At 35.0% G+C, this 18858-nt stretch overlaps 3 protein-coding genes across 10 annotated transcripts; 1 reads left to right on the forward strand and 2 right to left on the reverse strand.

The window, feature by feature from the left end:
• Window positions 1-2863: 2863 nt before the first annotated feature.
• On the forward strand, window positions 2864-4321 carry LOC131654737 (tRNA (guanine-N(7)-)-methyltransferase-like). Its single transcript, XM_058924681.1, has 2 exons — window positions 2864-2991; window positions 3323-4321. Exon 2 carries the CDS (start codon window positions 3338-3340, stop codon window positions 4082-4084), a length of 747 nt encoding a protein of 248 aa, XP_058780664.1. The 5' UTR covers window positions 2864-2991; window positions 3323-3337; the 3' UTR covers window positions 4085-4321.
• A 2513-nt stretch (window positions 4322-6834) lies between these two features.
• On the reverse strand, window positions 6835-10474 carry LOC131654738 (pentatricopeptide repeat-containing protein At2g20540-like). Of its 4 annotated transcripts, none has more exons than XM_058924684.1 (5): window positions 8402-10474; window positions 8252-8298; window positions 7449-7587; window positions 7239-7349; window positions 6835-7138 (listed from the first exon to the last, which is right to left on the reverse strand). In XM_058924684.1, exon 1 carries the CDS (start codon window positions 10216-10218, stop codon window positions 8596-8598), a length of 1623 nt encoding a protein of 540 aa, XP_058780667.1. In that variant the 5' UTR covers window positions 10219-10474; the 3' UTR covers window positions 6835-7138; window positions 7239-7349; window positions 7449-7587; window positions 8252-8298; window positions 8402-8595. The 4 variants fall into 4 exon arrangements, with proteins under 4 accessions (XP_058780667.1, XP_058780668.1, XP_058780665.1 ...); XM_058924685.1 differs by having other exon boundaries at window positions 7239-7362; XM_058924682.1 differs by having other exon boundaries at window positions 7239-7587.
• Window positions 10475-11967: 1493 nt separating this feature from the next.
• On the reverse strand, window positions 11968-18656 carry LOC131660037 (serine/threonine-protein kinase AFC3-like). Of its 5 annotated transcripts, none has more exons than XM_058929153.1 (12): window positions 18374-18653; window positions 18225-18300; window positions 18001-18027; window positions 17761-17914; window positions 17605-17653; window positions 17156-17270; window positions 16888-16979; window positions 16653-16800; window positions 16086-16150; window positions 15903-16000; window positions 15663-15768; window positions 11968-15550 (listed from the first exon to the last, which is right to left on the reverse strand). In XM_058929153.1, exons 1-12 carry the CDS (start codon window positions 18461-18463, stop codon window positions 15413-15415), a joined length of 1158 nt encoding a protein of 385 aa, XP_058785136.1. In that variant the 5' UTR covers window positions 18464-18653; the 3' UTR covers window positions 11968-15412. The 5 variants fall into 5 exon arrangements, with proteins under 5 accessions (XP_058785136.1, XP_058785137.1, XP_058785134.1 ...); XM_058929154.1 differs by having other exon boundaries at window positions 11970-15550; window positions 18225-18294; XM_058929151.1 differs by having other exon boundaries at window positions 11973-15550; window positions 18174-18300.
• Window positions 18657-18858: the final 202 nt, after the last annotated feature.

The raw sequence follows: 18858 nt of genomic DNA on the forward strand, positions 1-18858 counted from the left end.
AGATTACACAAGTTTATACAATATTTAAAAAAAGAGTGATGTAAATCGATCAACCGAATCAAATCAAATCGATTAGTTTGTTTTGGTTCCATTTTTAAAAATTCTAAAATCAAACCAAACAAAAGCGATGAAGATATTATCGGTTCAAACATTTTTTGACAAAAAAATGGTTCAGATTGAACTGATTACACCCCTAGTAAGAAATGTCAGCTTTATAACAGAGGTTAAGTATACCTTAATTTTTATGGACGTCTGTTCTATTTACAATCAGATTAAGACGCATCTCGTGGATGCGCTCAAGGCAACATTCATGGTTAATCATGACAACTAATACAATGTCATGACTTTTGGATTGAAAACACATAAACCACCTACCAAAGGCTCATAGATGTTGTATTCTCAAAACAAATAAGGATGAACTTGGAATTCTATATTGATGATATGACCGTGAAGAAATCACTGAGGAAAACCATTATGCAGATCTAGAAGATATTTTGGAATAAATGAGATATCACTCATGCCTAAACCCGCAAAATGGTCTTTTGGTATACATGCAGGAAATTTCTCGGGATTTATGTTAACTAAAAAATGGATAAAAGCGAATCCATAAAAATGTCAAGCCATCATTAACATGAGAAGCACATCATATATTAAAGAAGTTCAATAACTAACAAGGCGCCTAACCGACCTAGCCCATTCATTTCCTTTCTTATGCAGGTGACAAGGTGTTCCATTTCTTTGCCACTTTGAAGAAGAAAGAGAAGTTCAAATAGACGAATGAGTGCGATGAAACATTCTCCAACTTAAAAGCATTCACGATATCATCGCTTAAATTAACACGCCTAGTTTGATGCACATCTCATCATATGAAAGATGAAAACATGACATCTCAGAATGACATCTCTTAATGAACATTGACATTATACCATGGTTAATAGTAGTATAATCGGTCTTGCATAAGTCTCGCAATCCAGATAGATGCATTACACCGACAAACCATTATTCCTGAGGAAATCACGATACTACAGAAAAAGTATTGTCAGAAACTTTGAATATTATAATAAATGCGTTTCCAAGAATAAATACAGATGAGTTTTACCTCTCTGTTTCGCACATGTTTGGGAGCATGGTCATGATATAGAGGTAACACCGATAGTCCTACGTGGGGTCCTCCAAGCTAATCAGGAACAGGTGCATCGTCAACAGGTGCATCAACCTAGATCGATGGGGGGTTTTTGGGGCATTAGGAGGTGACACCAACGTCCTCGAGGTAGCCGAAAATGGAGATGCATGAATCCTAGAAGTTGATATCTCTGCATCTAACAAACTAGAATTAACTGGTAGTTACGAGGGTCGTGCTCATTCGATCTTGATTATCATCCATGTTGCCTATAATTAAATCACACAAGCATTACATTGTAGAAAAAATCAAACTCGGATGAAACACAATGAAAATCAAGCCAAACAATGCAGATAGACAAAATTTGGAAATGCACATCCGGATTTCTAGAAAACCAAAATTTGAACAAATACAAAAATGCATTTATGTATTGACCCGCAACTCAGAAAAAACGAAAAAAAATGACAGAAATGCATGGAAATCCAACTTTCTCAAAACACATTGCTCATCTAAACTAGCCATCAACATATTGCTCAGTTAAATAACCTATCTAAACTACATATTACACAATCTAATGCTTAATTTCTAAAAATGCATATTTAAAAAAATCAAACATATAGAGAAATTAAAAACTTCCAAATTTGAGGTTGATGTAGAATACTTTGATTGATTGGATGTTGAGAGTAGAAACTTAGAAGTGAGTTGAGAAAGTTTGAGAGTTTGAAAGGGTTTGAAAATTTGATTATGTATATTGGAAATGAGAAATGAGAAGATTTTGATGACCTGTTAGAGGTGCATTTCCATAAATTATACATAGATGCATTTTCGTATTAATTTTTTATATAGACTTAGAATCTAACGCGCTTGCGAATGAATTGTGTGTGAAAGAGGTGTCCAAAATATATATTCGTATTTTTAAAATAGTTTTGATTTTTCACTAAGGTGTGGGAGCAATCTTTAGGGTAGGAAAAGTAATTCCAAAACGCAATAATCAATTCATTTACGCTGGTTAAATAATATTTTAGGGAAATTTTACTTTGTACCTCTACAATTAGCATTATACCCCTATAATTTTCTAAAAATAATATCAATTTTACCTTTTAATATTTCTAACCATTTTATCATTTCAATTTTACTATTTATAAAAAAAATCAGAAAATTGCACCCCTACGCATGTTAATCGGAACACTTTTTGAAAGTGTTCGGGTAAAGAAATTTTCATATCGGAACACTTTTTGAAAATGTCCCGGTATTAAAAAAATAGTTAATTGTCAGAATTTTCACTTTTCTTGCAAAATTATTTTTCATTACAAAACTTTTTGACAAAGTCTTTTGGTATGCAAAATAAAAGTTAAAACAGACTACTAGAATTCTTTTGTAAAGTTTTTCGGTAAACAAAATAAAAAATTGATTACCGGAACTCTTTTGCAAAATATTCCGGTATGTAAAATAAAAGTTAAAATGACTACTCGAATTCTTTTGTAAAGTTTTCCCGAACATAAAATAAAACTTGAAAAATGTAAAAAAAAAAAAAAAAGTACTATCTGAATTCTTTTATAAAATCTTTTGGTATGTAAAATAAAATTTAAAAAATTAAAATAATAAATTAGTTAAAAATACACAAAGACAAAATTGAAATTTTTAATAAAATGTAGGAGTATGAGAATAAATGTAGGTGTAGAAAGTAAAATTTCCGGCCGGATAATATTGAGGCCCAAACACATTGTTCAATTCTGTTCTGCTGTATTCGACTTCACTGCCCTCACTCTGTCGTCGCCGTTACAACTACTGCCTCCCGAATCTCCGCAAACTCTCTTCGTTCAATTTAACCTTTCAAGAATTCAAAACCCTTCTGTTATTCCTATCATAAGGTAACTCACTTTTCTTTTTCTCATTTCGATCTATTATTTTTATCATTCTCTATAACCATTTCGTTACAATCTTTGTACCTTGTCATCGACATAGCATTATAGTACCAATCGAGTATATAACGTTGTCTTCGTTGTGTTCTGTGGCCATGCACACCACATGTTCGTCATAATTCTTTTGGTCTATTCTCCTGTTTTTTTTTTTGCTGATTTTTATGCTTTCAAAGTTTATGTAGTATTTATAATTCTGTATTTGTTGTAATAGAAAATATCGTCCTTTATCAATCATCACTGTGTATTTGTTCTCAAGATTCTTGATTCAACTATGCTACAGTTTGAATAAACAGACATGTCTGATACTAGGACAAATCCAACTTTCAGCAAATCAACCGGATTGCCCCGAAAGCGCTTCTATAGAGCTCGAGCTCATAGCAACCCGTTAAGCGACTCTCATTTCCCTGTGCCGTTAACACCCGCTCATGTTGACTATTCTCTCCATTATCCTCAAGCTGATAGTTCCAAAAAGATCAAGTTTGCTGATATTGGCTGTGGTTTTGGAGGACTGCTCATTAGTCTCTCGACTTTGTTCCCGGAAACATTGATGATTGGAATGGAACTTCGAGATAAAGTGAGTGAGTATGTCAAGGAACGGATTTTATCTTTAAGGGTTGCAAACCCGGGTCAATACCAAAATATTTCTGTGGTGCGGACTAACTCCATGAAGTACATTCCGAATCACTTTGAGAAAGCACAACTCTCGAAGATGTTTTTCCTGTTTCCCGATCCTCATTTTAAAGAGAAGAACCATCGTCGTCGGGTTATTAGCCCGTTCTTACTAGATGAGTATGCTTATGTTCTTGAGGTTGGTGGAATTATATACACGATAACAGATGTGGAAGAGCTTGGGGAATGGATGAAATCGTGTTTGGAGAATCACCCTCTGTTTGAACCGTTGACTGAGAAAGAACTTGAAGCAGATCCAGCTGTTAAGCTTTTAACCTCTGCTACTGAAGAAGGCCAAAAGGTTGCTAGAAATGATGGACAAACTTTCCAAGCTGTTTTCAGACGCATTGCGCGACCTGATCAGATATCGTAGACGCTGGTTGCTTAATCTAAGGTACTGGGAATGCAAAGAATGATTACTACAGAAGAATCATAATCATATGGTCTTTGCATTATTCATTTGTTATATATGTACTAATTTTAATTTCATGTTGAGTAGAACCTATTCGATTGAAAATGGAATTATCTTGCAGAGTGTAGTTCAGGATGTAAAACATTTTTTCGATTTGTCATAGCAACAGTTTTGGTTCATTAATATTTGTCTTCAATATGATTATTCACTTTTGCATAGTGAACACTATGAAGTTCCCTGGTTAGTCATTTATTGTTTATCCTTTTCTCCTTGCTTGGCTTTTTTTTTTTTATCATCAGTACACTCTTTCCTATGACTTGCATTATCAATAAGGGTTAGTTTTCTATTGTATTTTATGTAATTTAAAAAGCTGTATATAATTAGAATTCAAATCAGAATGTATTTGTAATTATTAGTAGTGATTATGTCATATAAGTATAGTTATTGAGTATGTACTATTTTATGGAGGAACAGAAAATGAGAAGACATCTAAGTCAGAATTTATTTTGAATTGGTATCAAGTAGGGCTGTTCATGGTACAGTTCGTGAGAAAAACTGAACCGAACCGAACCGAACCAAAGTAAAAATAAACTCGAACTGAACCGAACCGTTTTAATTTTACTAAGAACCGAACTGAACCAAAATTATTGGTTTGGTATACCGTTTCAAAATTCCGAACCGTATCGAACCGTTAGAAGACAAATTTTCCTAAACCGAACCGTTTATCAAAGAACCGAACCGTTAAGCTATTTTTTTTATAAAAAAAATTTAACTTGTTTTAAGTATTTTTCATTTTCAGTTTTAGTTCAGTTCGGGTTTAGTTTCAGTTCGGTTCAGTTTCAGTTACGGTTCGGTTTTAAAACTGTTTGTGCATAATGGTTTGGTTCAGTAACCAAACATAATGGTATGGTTATTTTAATCTCAGTTCGGTTCGGTTCGGCAGTTCGGTTCAGTTCTTGGTTTTTTATGAACAGCCCTAGTATCAAGAGCCACTAATGTACTCTGGTCTTCTTTTCCACTCCAGCAGTGTACTCTGGTCTTGGTTAAGAAAAACTTAACAATATGCGCCACTAATGTAACAATAGTGGGTGTCACTCTTTGTTCTTTGTACATCAGTATTGTACCACTTTGTCTCGCAATTCATAGTATTTTGATCACCAATCTTGTGTTCAACCAACACGATTTCTGATTCTTATTATTCGACGTATTCATCTTGACATTCTAGTGTTAAAGATAGGTGGGATTTATGTGAGGCACATTTACAACCAAAACAATGAAATACCAAAAGATTTCAGTTGGAACTTGACATAGCCTAATATTTTGTCAAAGCAGACTTTTGATTCAAGTTTGACCATATTGCTCGCAACTGCACTAGAATTACTATAAGCGATATGGCCATATCATCGTAGGATGTACAACCTTACATGCAAAAAAATTGGTGGAGGCCTTTCATGTCACTACCTCTTGGGTCAAATCTTTGCCACCATGCCTCCAATAGTGTTGTTGCTAGTGCCTGACTCTAGAAAACATGCATAAAAAAGGTACTGTCTACCTTTTATGCCTTATGCATCAAAAGTAATTTCAATATTGCCTCTCAACTTTGACATGTTGGTACTAAATCCTCCAATTGCATTGCACAATATTCCCAAAATACAATGGCAGCTAAAACATTCAGATTTCAGATAGTATTATTATTTCTGTTACTGTTGTCAAAGACATGAATTCCTCCTATCGTGATGTGTTTGTATCCTTTAGATTTGTTTCAAATTTAATTTCAATTGAAAAGTTTGTGGATAACGATTGTAACATTAATTTCCCTGTGGATAACCATCTTCTTCTGGACTGCTGGACTGTGAGTTTGCTAAGCAAACTCTATTCTCTTTCATGTTGAGCTATAGAATCCCTGTTGAGCTGGACTTTAATGATTGGCTATTGAGTATCTTTTCATGTGGAGACTTAGTTAGTACTCAACTGTTATGCACCCTGGTCTACAAGCTTTGGTTGGCCAGGAATTTAAGGTTGTACCGGTTTAAGGAATCTTCACTGGTCGGGTTGCGGAGGAAGCTCTTGCAAGTGTTTTGGAGTTCAATAAATGGCATACTATTGGGGGTGTAGTTTCTGGTGAAGCTCCGCAAGAAGAAAAGAGCAACAGGGACGTGCATACTCTTTGCAGGTTGATGCTAGTACTTTTGAGGGTGGGATAATGACCAGGGGTTGCTCGAATGCTACGAAATTTTGCAGCTCCCCTCTATTTGTTGGTAGATAGCCTATTGGTAAATTTGGGTTACTCAATGAATTTTTTTTTTCTTAAATTGAAAATTATCTTGAATTTCTAAAAATAATAAAATGTCAAAAAGAGTTAAAATGACTCTAATTAACATTGTATCTTCTCCGAATTCCAACCATTAACTTTTAAAAAAAAAATTATTAACAAATAAAATTAACACAAGTATTAAAAATAAAATAGATAAAATGACATCTCGTCAGCTATCAAAAATATTCAGCGAAGTTAAATTTGTTACTTTTAAAGTTCCAGAATAGGGCTAGGCTCTAGTATGTAATGTTGAAATCAATTTCTTTTTAAAAATAACTGTGATATTGAATGGAGTTCTCATACATCCAATGCAAACACAGTTAGTTAAACAAAACAAAGAATGATCAAAACATTATATCAGAACGAAAAGAATGAGCAAAGCAAAGTCGTAGCCTGTTTAACTTGATCATCATTAAAACGAGTTATTCATAACAAAAGACATTTGACTTAAGTTTTTATTTATTGACGTAATGGTCCACACATTCTCGCGAAAATGTAGCAATCCCGCTTTGAACCCAAAATTACAAACAAAATAGTCAAACAAACCAGTAAACTGTAATAACGAAGACATTTGACTTCTTAAGTTGGAATCCTAAAGAAAGGACGATCAAGAGCTTGCCAAGCAGTAATATGTTTGGCTGGATCATAACCATGAAAACAATCTAATCAATAAGGAACTCTATGTAACATGACATAATGTCCTGCATAAAAAAATGATCATTACAAGTTAAGATACACACATATTAATTGATTTATTAAGACTAAGTCCAACAACAACTGAAACGGAAAAACTAAACAAACCTAAAGATGACCAAGATTCTTCTGCATAGCGTTTAGGCTTTCCCTTGAAACAGCTCCTTCAGGCCATCTTTTTCATGATCCCCACTTGAAGAAAAAAAATCTGCAGTCCTACTATGCATCGTAACTAAACATATTTAAAAGTTGTTACTTCATAAATTTAGATATTCAAATGGAATGAAACGGCTAGACAATGATCCATATTTTAGTTACCCAATAATAAGGGGCTCTGTTATGGCTTGGAGAAACAATGAACTGTGGTTCTGATTTGCAAATGCAGTACTACCAAAATCAATCAGCTCGCACTAGACTTGTGAAAGCACCTTAATTTTGTTTTATCTGATGAAATCCTCTGTATCAAATCACACAATTTTACGGAAATATATTATAATGAATCCACAAATGTCATTATTCTTGAAATAAACAGTACTTTATGGCTTCAGGTCAATGTGAATCAGGTATAATTCGTGCATATCTGAATATGAAGAAGCATGATAAACAAGTAAGATGACACAATGAGGATATACTGCAACCTGGGACAAACTAAACAAGCTAAAGTTGTAGCCTTGTAGAAGAATAAAATAGTCCAGAGACGTGCTATATTCTACAGATTCCAAAAGCTGTTGATCCAAGCTTCTCAAAAGCTGTTGAAAGGAACTTTTCTGCTTAGTTCCCAGATCTATGAATAGATACCACATGGGCATATGTACACGTACAAATCTATTATAGCTGGAAACGGCAAGTCAATTTACTTGCAACACAAGTGGGAATTATTATTAATTACCATTCCTTCCTGAATTAAAAGATAAAAAGCAGAACAAACAACGTACAGCGAGGCACACCTAAAATTGAGAAAAAGAACTAACCAATTTTTAAATAAAAAATCCAATCATCACATCTACTTTCACAGTAAATCAGTAATGCAGCTCGGTATTAAAAATTATCAAAACAAACTTCTTGACTATAATAAATACAGGAAATTATTTTGGTAAAAGAAATATCGTAAGACTACTTACAATGCATGTGATTCTCGTGATCAACTCAACTTTGGATCTGCACACAGCTACATAAAATAATTGTGATGGGTAAATATTAGTCATCCCTTAATATATATAAAACCACAAACAAATTTTAGCAGGCATTATATTACTGTATAACATCTGTACCGTGAGTTTCACATATTATTCTATGCTAGAGGTCGAAACACATCAACCTCCTCCAGCAGTGTGACATTCCTTTAGGCTTCTAATTACCATGTTAGCAATATATTATCTGGTTTGACAGTCCCAACATTCCCAAACTCAACCCAAGCTGCCTATAGCACTGGTAAAATGCTGAATGACACAAGCACAGTCACAATTTACAGTGAACTTGTATCAGCATTTTCTTCGACAAGTTCCATCAAGTCACTGGTTTTTGTTTGGTGTAAAGCCAGCTCTTCTAGAATCCGAAAGACCTCTTGTGAAAATGGCTTCGAGTCGTCGGCTGATACAAATTCTTGAACCACATTGCTAACCTCAATCGAACTACTCCCCGGGGTTTTTTTTATCCTCTTGTTTCTTATGAGTTTCCTAATACTTGATACATTCTCCCACATGCCAAGCTCTGCATATATGTTTGCAAGCAAAACATAGTTCCCGGATTCCTCTGGCTCGAGCTCCATGAGCTGTTGCATTGCAATGATAGCAATCTCAAGATTGCGATGAATCCTACATGAGCTTAACAAAGAGTTCCATATCCTTGAATCCGGCTTTATTGACATCTTCAATATTGTGTCAAGAGCCTGACCAAGGCGTCCCGAGCGTCCAAGAAGATCAACAAGGCACCCATAGTGCTCAATTTCTGGTTCCATTCCATAATCCTCCCTCATAACATCAAAATATTTCAACCCCTCGTCCCACAAGCCAGCATGAGAGCAAGCCAACAAAACACCAAGAAAGGTTATCTCATTAGGAGCAACTCTCACTTTCCGCATTTCTTCAAAGAGTTGAATTGCCGCATAACCTTTTCCATGATTAGCTAACCCTCCAATCATTGTACTCCAAGAAATCACATCCTTCTCAACCAACTGATCAAACAAACTCCAAGCTTCATCAATGCAACCACACTTCGCATACATTTCAACCAATGCATTACATATTTCACTCTTCTGCAAAAACCCGTTTTTATCAGCATACATATGAATCCATTTCCCAACCTCAAGAGCTCCAAGGTGCGCACAAGCCGGCAAAACAGCTATAATACTAATCTCATCAGGGTCAATCCCCACCATTTGCATCTCCCGAAAAACACCCAACGCCTCCGCATAACAACCTGCTCTAGCATACCCAGTTACCATAGTCGTCCAAGACACAATTGTCCTAACAGGCATCTCATCAAACAATTCCCTTGCACTCTTCATCTGCCCCAATCTCACATACCCAAATATCAAACTATTCCAAGAAATCACATCTCTATGACCCATTTCCTCAAACACCTTGCACGCATTTATCAAATTCAAATCCCCACATTTCGTATACATATCAATCAACGCATTCCCCGTTATATTACCCGAATCAACCCCAAATTTAAAAACCAGCCCATGAACTTGAATACCAAGACTTCCACACATAATCCCCGCACACGACTTGATCACAAACGGGAACGTGAATTTGTCTGGAAAAACTGATTTACTTGAACGTGCAAGCATTTGTATGAAGAAAGTAATTGCTAAAGAATGGTGGCGATTGTGGGCGTGAGTTCTGATGATGGCATTGTAGGAGAAGATGTTTGGGTGAATGAGTTGTTGAAAGAGTGAAGTAGCGTAACCAATGTGGCTAATGTTGTCGCATGAATCGATCATTTTTGTGACCAAAAAGTTGCTTTGTGAAAGTGAGAGCTTGATGATGTGAGCGTGAATTTTCTTGAGATTGGTTATGTTGGAGCAGTTTTTCAATGGGGTTATGTAACGGTTTTCGAGTTGTCTTATGAAAATCGTTGCCATTGATGGTTAATTTATGAATGAGGGTTTGCTATATTTGCAGGATAATGGAAAGGGAGTGAGGAATTATACGTTTTTTGATTGGAAATAGGCCCTATATTTCAGTATGACACAAACATTTTGATTTTTGAACGCAACAGCGGAGGGAATTGTTATACGTAGATTTTTGAAAAGATTGATTTTAGCTGATCAATTTAGAAAAAATGAAATACTACTGCGCAAATTTTATTTTTAAATAATTGGCTTATAATATGTAATTGAAAGAGTGTAGATTAAAGGGTAAAAAAATAATAGAGTTAGAAGGAAAGAGCACCTCCAAATTTATATTGTTTTCATTGTAAATCACGCGCTCTACTCTAATCTCAGAGAATTTTCTATTGACCGTTAGACTAACAACTTGAATTTTGGATCAACCCAACAAATTCATTACACCAAACTTTTACTTATGCAACATTTATATCTAATATCAAAAGAGAATTGAACTCTTGATTTGCAATTACAACACGATCTTAACAAATCATAAATTACACAACTCTTATTTTATGTTTTTTGTTCTCTTAGGAGTAAGATAATGACAAATATATAAAAATAATTTATATAGAGACTGAGTGAGAAAAAGAGTTTAAAATTAGATTTTCGTAATTAGAAAAGACCCCAGAGATTATTATATAGAAGAAGAATTTTTTCCGAGAAAAAAATACTCTATTTACCGATGTCACTCTCTAATTGATTAACTTATGGCGCTAACCGATTAGACCTAACTTAATTAGGAAGAAAACCAATCAGTTTTAAAGAATAATCAATTAAGAGGTTTCTAATCGATTAGGGAGCGAACACACTCCATAATTGATTAGATGCAATTTCTTATCAATTTTTACTTTCCTTGTTGGTAAGGACTAGGGTGGCAAACGGGCATGCCCACCCTGTTTAGCCCCGCCCCGCAAAACCCGCGAAAAAACGGAGTGGGACGAACATATTTGAGAGTGCGGGTCTAAAATCTTGCCTCGCCCCGCACAAAAGTGAGGGTGGGGCGGGAAAAGTCTGTGGGCATTGATCTTTTTAGGCTTAAAAATAGTAAAATTATATGAAAAAGTTCATACCCGCAAAAAACGGTGCGGGCGGGGCAGACACATTAAAAAGAGCGGGTCTAAAACCTTGTCTCGCCCCGCACAAAAGTGAGGGTGGGGCGGGAAAAGTCTGTGGGCATTGATCTTTTTTAGGCTTAAAAATAGTAAAATTATATGAAAAAGTTCATACCCGCAAAAGCCCGCAAAAAACGGTGCGGGCGGGGCAGACACATTAAAAAGAGCGGGTCTAAAACCTTGCCTCGCCCCGCACAAAAGTGAGGGTGGGGCGGGAAAAGTCTGTGGGCATTGATCTTTTTAGGCTTAAAAATAGTAAAATTATATGAAAAAGTTCATACCCGCAAAAGCCCGCAAAAAACGGTGCGGGCGGGGCAGACACATTAAAAAGAGCGGGCCTAAAACCTTACCCCGCCCCGCAAAAAAATGCAGGCAAAATAGGCTTTCTGCGCAGGTCGGGCCCGTTTTGCCACCCCTAGTAAGGACACTTCCTAATCGATTAAATAAATATCATAAATAATTTTAAAGAAGACTTTTAAATAGAAGTATGTAAAATCATTTTGAGTGTCTATGTACGCATTATTTTAGTACCTTGAGAGTTACTCAAACTTAATTACACACTATTAATTCTAAATAGATAAAATTACTCTAAGGCGTAGGATCAAGTAAACTTTCATAGAATTCAGTTCCTTTGATGTTGATATTTGCATTGACTATCTTTGCTCTCATCATCAAAACTTTCTTGGTTTTTCATTTTGATAAACTTCAATTTATTTCTTCCTTATTTATGCTATGCTCTTGATTATTTTAGCTTTATTATTTTATCATCATCAAAATCATAGTCATAGTTACCTGCACATCTCATAGAACCACGTCATCATCGTGCAGAGACATGTGTAACAAGGGATATAAGTCACTTTTTAACATAATACATATTATTCTTATTGAGGAAACCAACATCAAATATTCTCATCTAACAAGCAATTAAATTCTCTAAATACGATAATAGATTTCCTAAAAGCTCTAGTTCTCAAACAAACATATCCATCATTCACCTTAAGTTCCAAGTTCAAACCCTGTTAATAGGGCTTCCCAAATGACCAATCTTTCACGTACGCCGAGTCAATACCAGGGTAGCAATACGCTGAGTCAATACCAGGGTAGCCTTGGAAAGCGAATGCTTAAGAAAATATGGTCTTGCCAAGGGTCATCCCAATAAAGGTGAAAAACCCATTAATCACATTCTTCTATAAACCCCTTAATGAACAAGTCGACAGTATCTTCAAGGTCTTAACCAAGAAGGGAAATTCCTTTCCATCGCGTGGGAGGTGGATTCGACCCAATCGATCTACCCGTGACAGTAGATCAAACTACCTAATCCATGTTTAGCAAGAAGAATTTGAAACCATTGTCCTTCACTATAAAACAACATTCATCTTCACTTAACAAGAACCAAATTAACCATACACAAATCTCTTATATCCAAAACCCTATCACTCATAGACTTACACACCCCCTCTCGAGACACCTTAGGGAATTTAAAATTTCCATTGTTTCCCCAAAGGAAACGCCCCTAAAGTCTCACCAAACTCTTCCAAACCTTGACATGAATTTTGAAAAAAGAAAGGAAGAAAATGGAAATAGAATTGAGGACGATATTTAAAAGGATCAATTGACCACTCAAGTTGACATACTTGTTGCCCCAAGAGTAAAGTCCTATAGAGATAAAATTAATCATAGGCTTCCAGGTTGACTCTTGGAGGGGAATATCATTCGGGAGCCCTAGATATTTGAAAAGGATAAACCCTTGTTTGCAAAAAAATAAAACCTTACCAAAAACATTAAGGCAACATTAGCCCTGATTAAGATGTTTTTTTTAAAAATTACTCAAAGCCCAAAAGCAAGCTAAAAACCCTAGAAATATATTTAATGGCGTAAATATTGTCAACATATGCTTCTCCAAAAAATCATAGTATATGCATTAAAGATGGAAATCCATTAAGCCTGATGTTTTCACCTTAAACATGGAAAAAAAGACCAAGGTCTACAACCCTACGAACACATACCACCCAAATTGTTTTCTAGCAACATAAACGAGACTAAAGATCCCTCTTTTTGAAACCTCTCTAAATATTGATCTCTTGAGTGAGACAACTATTGACTAGGACCAATTTCTTTGTGAAAACAGACAAGAATCCAAAAATGCCATTTTTAACAAAAAGCAAATATCATCAACATATAGTAAAGGAAACTCCAACTAACGAAGTCATAAACTTTTATGAAATCAACTTTAAAAATAAGGCAAGTCTTTTTAGATTTTCTTACCAAATCAACAATTTCATTTACCATCATTGTCCAATCCACCAAAAGACAACCTTTTAGGAAGACCGACTGATTGCGAGAAATTATCTTATCCATAATCGAAGTCAATTTTGAAGCCAAAACTTTTACAACAAGCTTATGCAGGCAATCTAATAGAGGTCACAACTCACCTAAACATGAAGGAGATTCCACCTTAGGAATCAATGTAACAAAATAAGAAGAGAAAAAGAGTGAGGTAATGTTGTCAATGCAAATAAATGATTAAACATGACACCCACATTCACCTTAAGAAGCATCGATAACTTCAGTGAAAGCAAAATAAACACACATGAAACCAAACTTTTATTCCCCTGACTGGGCAACCACCAAGTCAATCTCTAACAGCAAGAAAGGGAAAAACCAAGCCAATTTGGTCCTCAAAAGTGATATTCCAAAAGGTAATCCCATCCAAAATACATGTCAATATAGGGTTCTAAGAAGTGATTGGTAAAAAACCTCACAGCCTCCTAATGCACCTCTTTAACTCTTCACACAAACATTGCCAACATATAAAGCCAAGATAGCATTTCTCCTCAACCTACTTGTAACATAAACATGAAAATACATGAAGTTACCATCTTCCTTTTTAAATTCCCTATCCTCACACCTTTGAACAATTTGAGAGTGTTAGGATCTATAAGGTACCAGAGTTCAACAAGCTCCTTACTTCCTGAGATAATATCGTTTTATGGTAACAAATCTAACCTAGCATCCTCGGACCAAAACATTCTCTATGCTAAAGCTTCATGTCTCTCTTAAGAGATATCTCTTTTGAGGACGAAGGTTTTCCAACCACAACAAGGTCAATAAAATTGAATTGTTTATATATAAACTTGCATTAGTTATTTCTATATTATAGTAAAACAAAAATAGAATTGTTTTTGCATATATTATAGGTTGTATTTATAAACTATCTTGAAAAAACTAGAAAATAAGTTGGAAAAAATTCTAAAAAATGTCATAATTTTTTCTATAATTTCTCCGAAACAACTTCACAAAACCTATGTCATCAGCTAACCTCAAATAAGTCAATTCAAGGAGGTCCTAGTAGGATATATGATGAGGATAGGAATAGTCACGAAGTATAAGAGAAGCCCCTCTTAGTATCAGAGAAGTCCCTCTATTCTGGGTAAACATTGCTGCTAATGACAATTTTGCTCTTAATCACATTCTTAAATCAGAGTAAAATGATTAATATACTAGTAAATACATTACATTGAAACTAACATAACTGTTAACATATATAAGTTTATGGCTTTTTAATAAGAATCACAGCCTTATTTTTATTCAAAGAAAACTTGTAAACAGGGCATCGATCCAAACTAGTCATATGCACAAATTCAAAATGAGCAAAAATAGCTAGGACATTAACTTTCAAATGATAATGTCCCAGGATAGATCCTTGCTTACCAGAGTGTCATCTGAATGATCAAAGTAATCAGCGTTTGAATACATTCTAAATTGTTGGCATAACGTTCTTGATACTTTTCTTACTTTCCACCTTCTTGAGCACAACATAATTCCTCTATCAATTAACTATTTGTCAGCAGAATGTTCTCATACACCACATCCATCGCAAATACAGTTTTTGTTGTGAATAAAACTGATCATTATAAGAATATATACTTTCAAGTTTCAACTCAACTAAACCAGTAGCAATAAATGAAAAATAAATTCATTTAAGGCAGGGCTAGCCTGTGCAACTGATAACAATTCAAATGGGAGTCATTTCACAACAAAAGGTATTCGACTTCTTAAGTTGTAAACCTAAAGAAGCGGTGATCAAGGGCCTGGCGAGCAGTAATACGTTTGGCCGGATCATAAGTCAATAAGCCATGTAATAAATCAATTAACAAGAACCTCGAGCACTCTACATGACGTGATATAATGTCCTGCATACAGAATAATAACTGGTCATTACAAGTTACAATGTACACATGCTGTAATTGATTTATTAAGATCAAGCCAAAAATCACTTATATGGAAGAAAGGAACAGAACAAACCTTAAGATGACCAAGCTTCTTCACTGCATTAATGCTCTCCCTTGAAACAGCTCCTTCAGGCCATCTTAGTCGAGATCCACGCTTGAAATATTTTTCTGCACCCTTGCTACATATTGATTGTCAGGAAAATATTAGTTAAAAGATATTACTAGATAAATTTAGTGCACTCAATTAGATGTATCGCAAAACAATTAGTTTACTGGAAAGAGAAATTTAGAGTACGTGCTGAAAATTCATTACTTAGCCTTTTTAACCATATGCTCTGGTAGAGGTCCCAAAACTCTCTCCATCATTGCAAGGTGCTCCAAATTTTCATGTGTCTGAAACAATGCTTCTCCCTGACAAAAGTATGTTAGTTAGAATGCTAAGACCGGCTGTTCCAGATACAAACCATGCTTACATCTTGACAGATGGAAGACCAACCGTGCATAATTCGTAGAGAATACATCCAACACTCCACAAATCACACGGCGTTGACCACCCTAGACCTGGAATAGCATTCCACATGCATGAGAAAATACATTAACAACTAAAAACTATATGATCAACCAAACAGTCTATTAATAATTTCCCATAATCATCAAGAAGAAATAGATTTGGCATTTCAGTATTTTTTTCATAATGTCAACATGAGAGAAGAAACAAGACGGACACTGAAGTGTATAAGAAAAAATAATAATTGGGTATTCTTCAAGAGAATACAATCTAAATTTGAAAAATATCAGTCATTTCATTACAAAGAGCTCAAAACAACCAATAAAGTGAGCGCCAAAAATCCAAGATAATAAGAGAAAATGGGAAATAGTTCTAATCAGAGATGTGATATGCAGCTACCGGAAATATTTTTCAAAGGTCAAAATATTTCTCATTATCGGTCACTATTTTCATCTTCAAGCACATGTTAACTGTGATACACATTTACTCTGGACAGAGGAATGGACAAACAAGTAAAGCAACACATTCTCACCAACCAAAAACATGTTTCGTTACCTAAGATAACCTCAGGGGCTCTGTAATGCCTTGTAGAAACAATGGAGCTATGGCTCTGATTTGCAGATGCAGTACTACCAAAATCAATCAGCTTAATAGCACTAGACTTAGGCAAGCACCTGAATTGTGTTTCATCTGAGAAAACCCTCTGTACCAGTCAAGTAATTTTCATTAGATATATTTTTATAGCGAATCTACGGTTGTAGTTATTTTTTTATCTGAAAACGCTAAGTACCTTACAACTAGGAAGCTTTACACAGTCAGAAGAAATAAGAAGTATATTTTCTGGCTTCAGGTCGGTGTGGATTAGCCGTAGTTCATGCATATCTGAATATGACAATGCACGAGAAACATATTATAAAGTAAGTCGGACACAACAAAGATACACTGCATCCTGGGACAAACTAAGCAAACTAAGGAAAAAGATGTTGATATATAACCAAGAGATATATGAATAAAACATGAGGAATAAACGGTTGAGGTCAAGAATAATATCCACAGACATGCTACAGATTCCAAAAGCTGTCGTCCAAATTCACGAACAAGATCCACAGGGAATGGGCAGTATTTATTTCTCTTTAGAAAATCAAATAAGCTTGGTCCAAGCTTCTCAAAGACCTGATAACACCATTAAAATGCGTTGAAAGGAATGTTTCTACTCAATTTCCAGATCTATGAATAAATCCCACATGGACATGTGTATGCATAACAATCTATTGTAGTTGAACTTATCAAATCAATTAAATTGAAACATAATCAAGCATAAATCACATGTCCTTCTTGAAATTAAAAAACAAGCAGCACGAAAGAACAGGAAAACTATGTGCTGATGGAGAACAAAACTAACCAAGTTCAAAATAATGCAAAATCAACCTCTACGCCTAATCGAATTCGGTACTCAACTCAACCCAGGAAAACGTTCTGATAAAAGGAATATAATAAGACTACTTACAATGCATATGTGATTCCGGTAATCAAACCAATTCTGCATCTGCACACAACTGCAAACAATAATCGTGGTTGAGTAAATATTTATATTAGTCATCTCTTATCGCAAAAAAACAGTAATCAAACAACCAAATAACCAAATTTTAGCAGGTTAGTATACCGTGAGCATCCCACATCACTCTTCACAAGACGCTCCAGCACATCAACCTCGATCATTGCCGCGTCGCGATACTTCTGGATGCTTCTAATCACCTTGATAGCTACATAATCTCTTGTTTGACGATCCCAACATTCCAAAACTCGACCAAACGTGCCTACAGCACTAGAAACATGCTGAATGACACAAGCAGAGTCACAATAAAAATTTAAACTTGTATTCAGAGACAACTTGACCGCTAACCTTCACCCATTTTGCCGAGAATTTTATCTGCCAATAAAAAACCAAAAAATAAAAATCAAAACCGCGAGATCTTACAAAACTAATTTCATAATAGCGCATCAGCAGCATAAAATTGAAAATAAAAAAGAAAACCAAATTGACAAAGATTTATAATCATAATGAATAAAGTTTACATCTAGGAGTGAGATTTTCGCCGAGATTGAAAACATAATGTCCATCCCGACCTTCGTTTCTTCTCGGAGGCGATGCATGCTTTTTCTCGATTCCTTCATCACCAACCACCGTGCAAATTCTCTGTGACTAGAATATCGAATTATCAACCAAAATACGGGAAAAAAATGAAGAATTATGAAATTGAAAGAGGTTAATTAACCTGCGGAAATGAAGGTTGAGGAGCTACATCCCATTCGAGACGAGGTCGTTTCCGAGTTCGTTCCCTTTCCATGATAGAACCCATTGACATGCAGATAAAGTTAATGGTTGAAAAGCATATCTAGTGAGAAATTGAGGAGAAGATGAAGAATGGAATTGCAGAGATAGATACGGGTCCTGTGTGTAAGAACGGAGAAACGAAACAAAGCCGTTAGGCGTTAGGGTTCTGTTTACTCATTTTGTACTTTCTCTTTTATCGCGTAAAATTGTAAGGACAACACAATCTAGTCGCTAAATCATCCTACTTCATTATTTTAACCATAATTATAAATTTTTATAACTTTTGACTTCTAATTTAATTGCGTCTAAAATATTTCCTATTAATCTATCGATGATATACAAAATTTACATAAAATATATTGATTAATCTCTTATCTAAATTAATTGAGAAATCTTAATTCTTCTTTTATTCAACTAATTAATTAT

This window comes from Vicia villosa, linkage group LG3 (assembly GCF_029867415.1).
Source record: "Vicia villosa cultivar HV-30 ecotype Madison, WI linkage group LG3, Vvil1.0, whole genome shotgun sequence".
Taxonomy (NCBI): Eukaryota; Viridiplantae; Streptophyta; class Magnoliopsida; order Fabales; family Fabaceae; genus Vicia; species Vicia villosa.

Bases quoted from the DNA above. Each gene is read 5' to 3' on its own strand.
- LOC131654737 (XM_058924681.1), top strand. From the start codon at position 3,338: ATGTCTGATACTAGGACAAATCCAACTTTCAGCAAATCAACCGGATTG.
- LOC131654738 (XM_058924684.1), bottom strand. From the start codon at position 10,218: ATGGCAACGATTTTCATAAGACAACTCGAAAACCGTTACATAACCCCA.
- LOC131660037 (XM_058929151.1), bottom strand. From the start codon at position 18,463: ATGTCAATGGGTTCTATCATGGAAAGGGAACGAACTCGGAAACGACCT. The intron at 16,001-16,085 runs GTTGGTCTTCCA...TACTTTTGTCAG, and splicing joins TTCTCTACGAATTATGCACG to GGAGAAGCATTGTTTCAGAC. The intron at 15,551-15,662 runs GTTTGTTCTGTT...TTCTGTATGCAG, and splicing joins AGAAGCTTGGTCATCTTAAG to GACATTATATCACGTCATGT.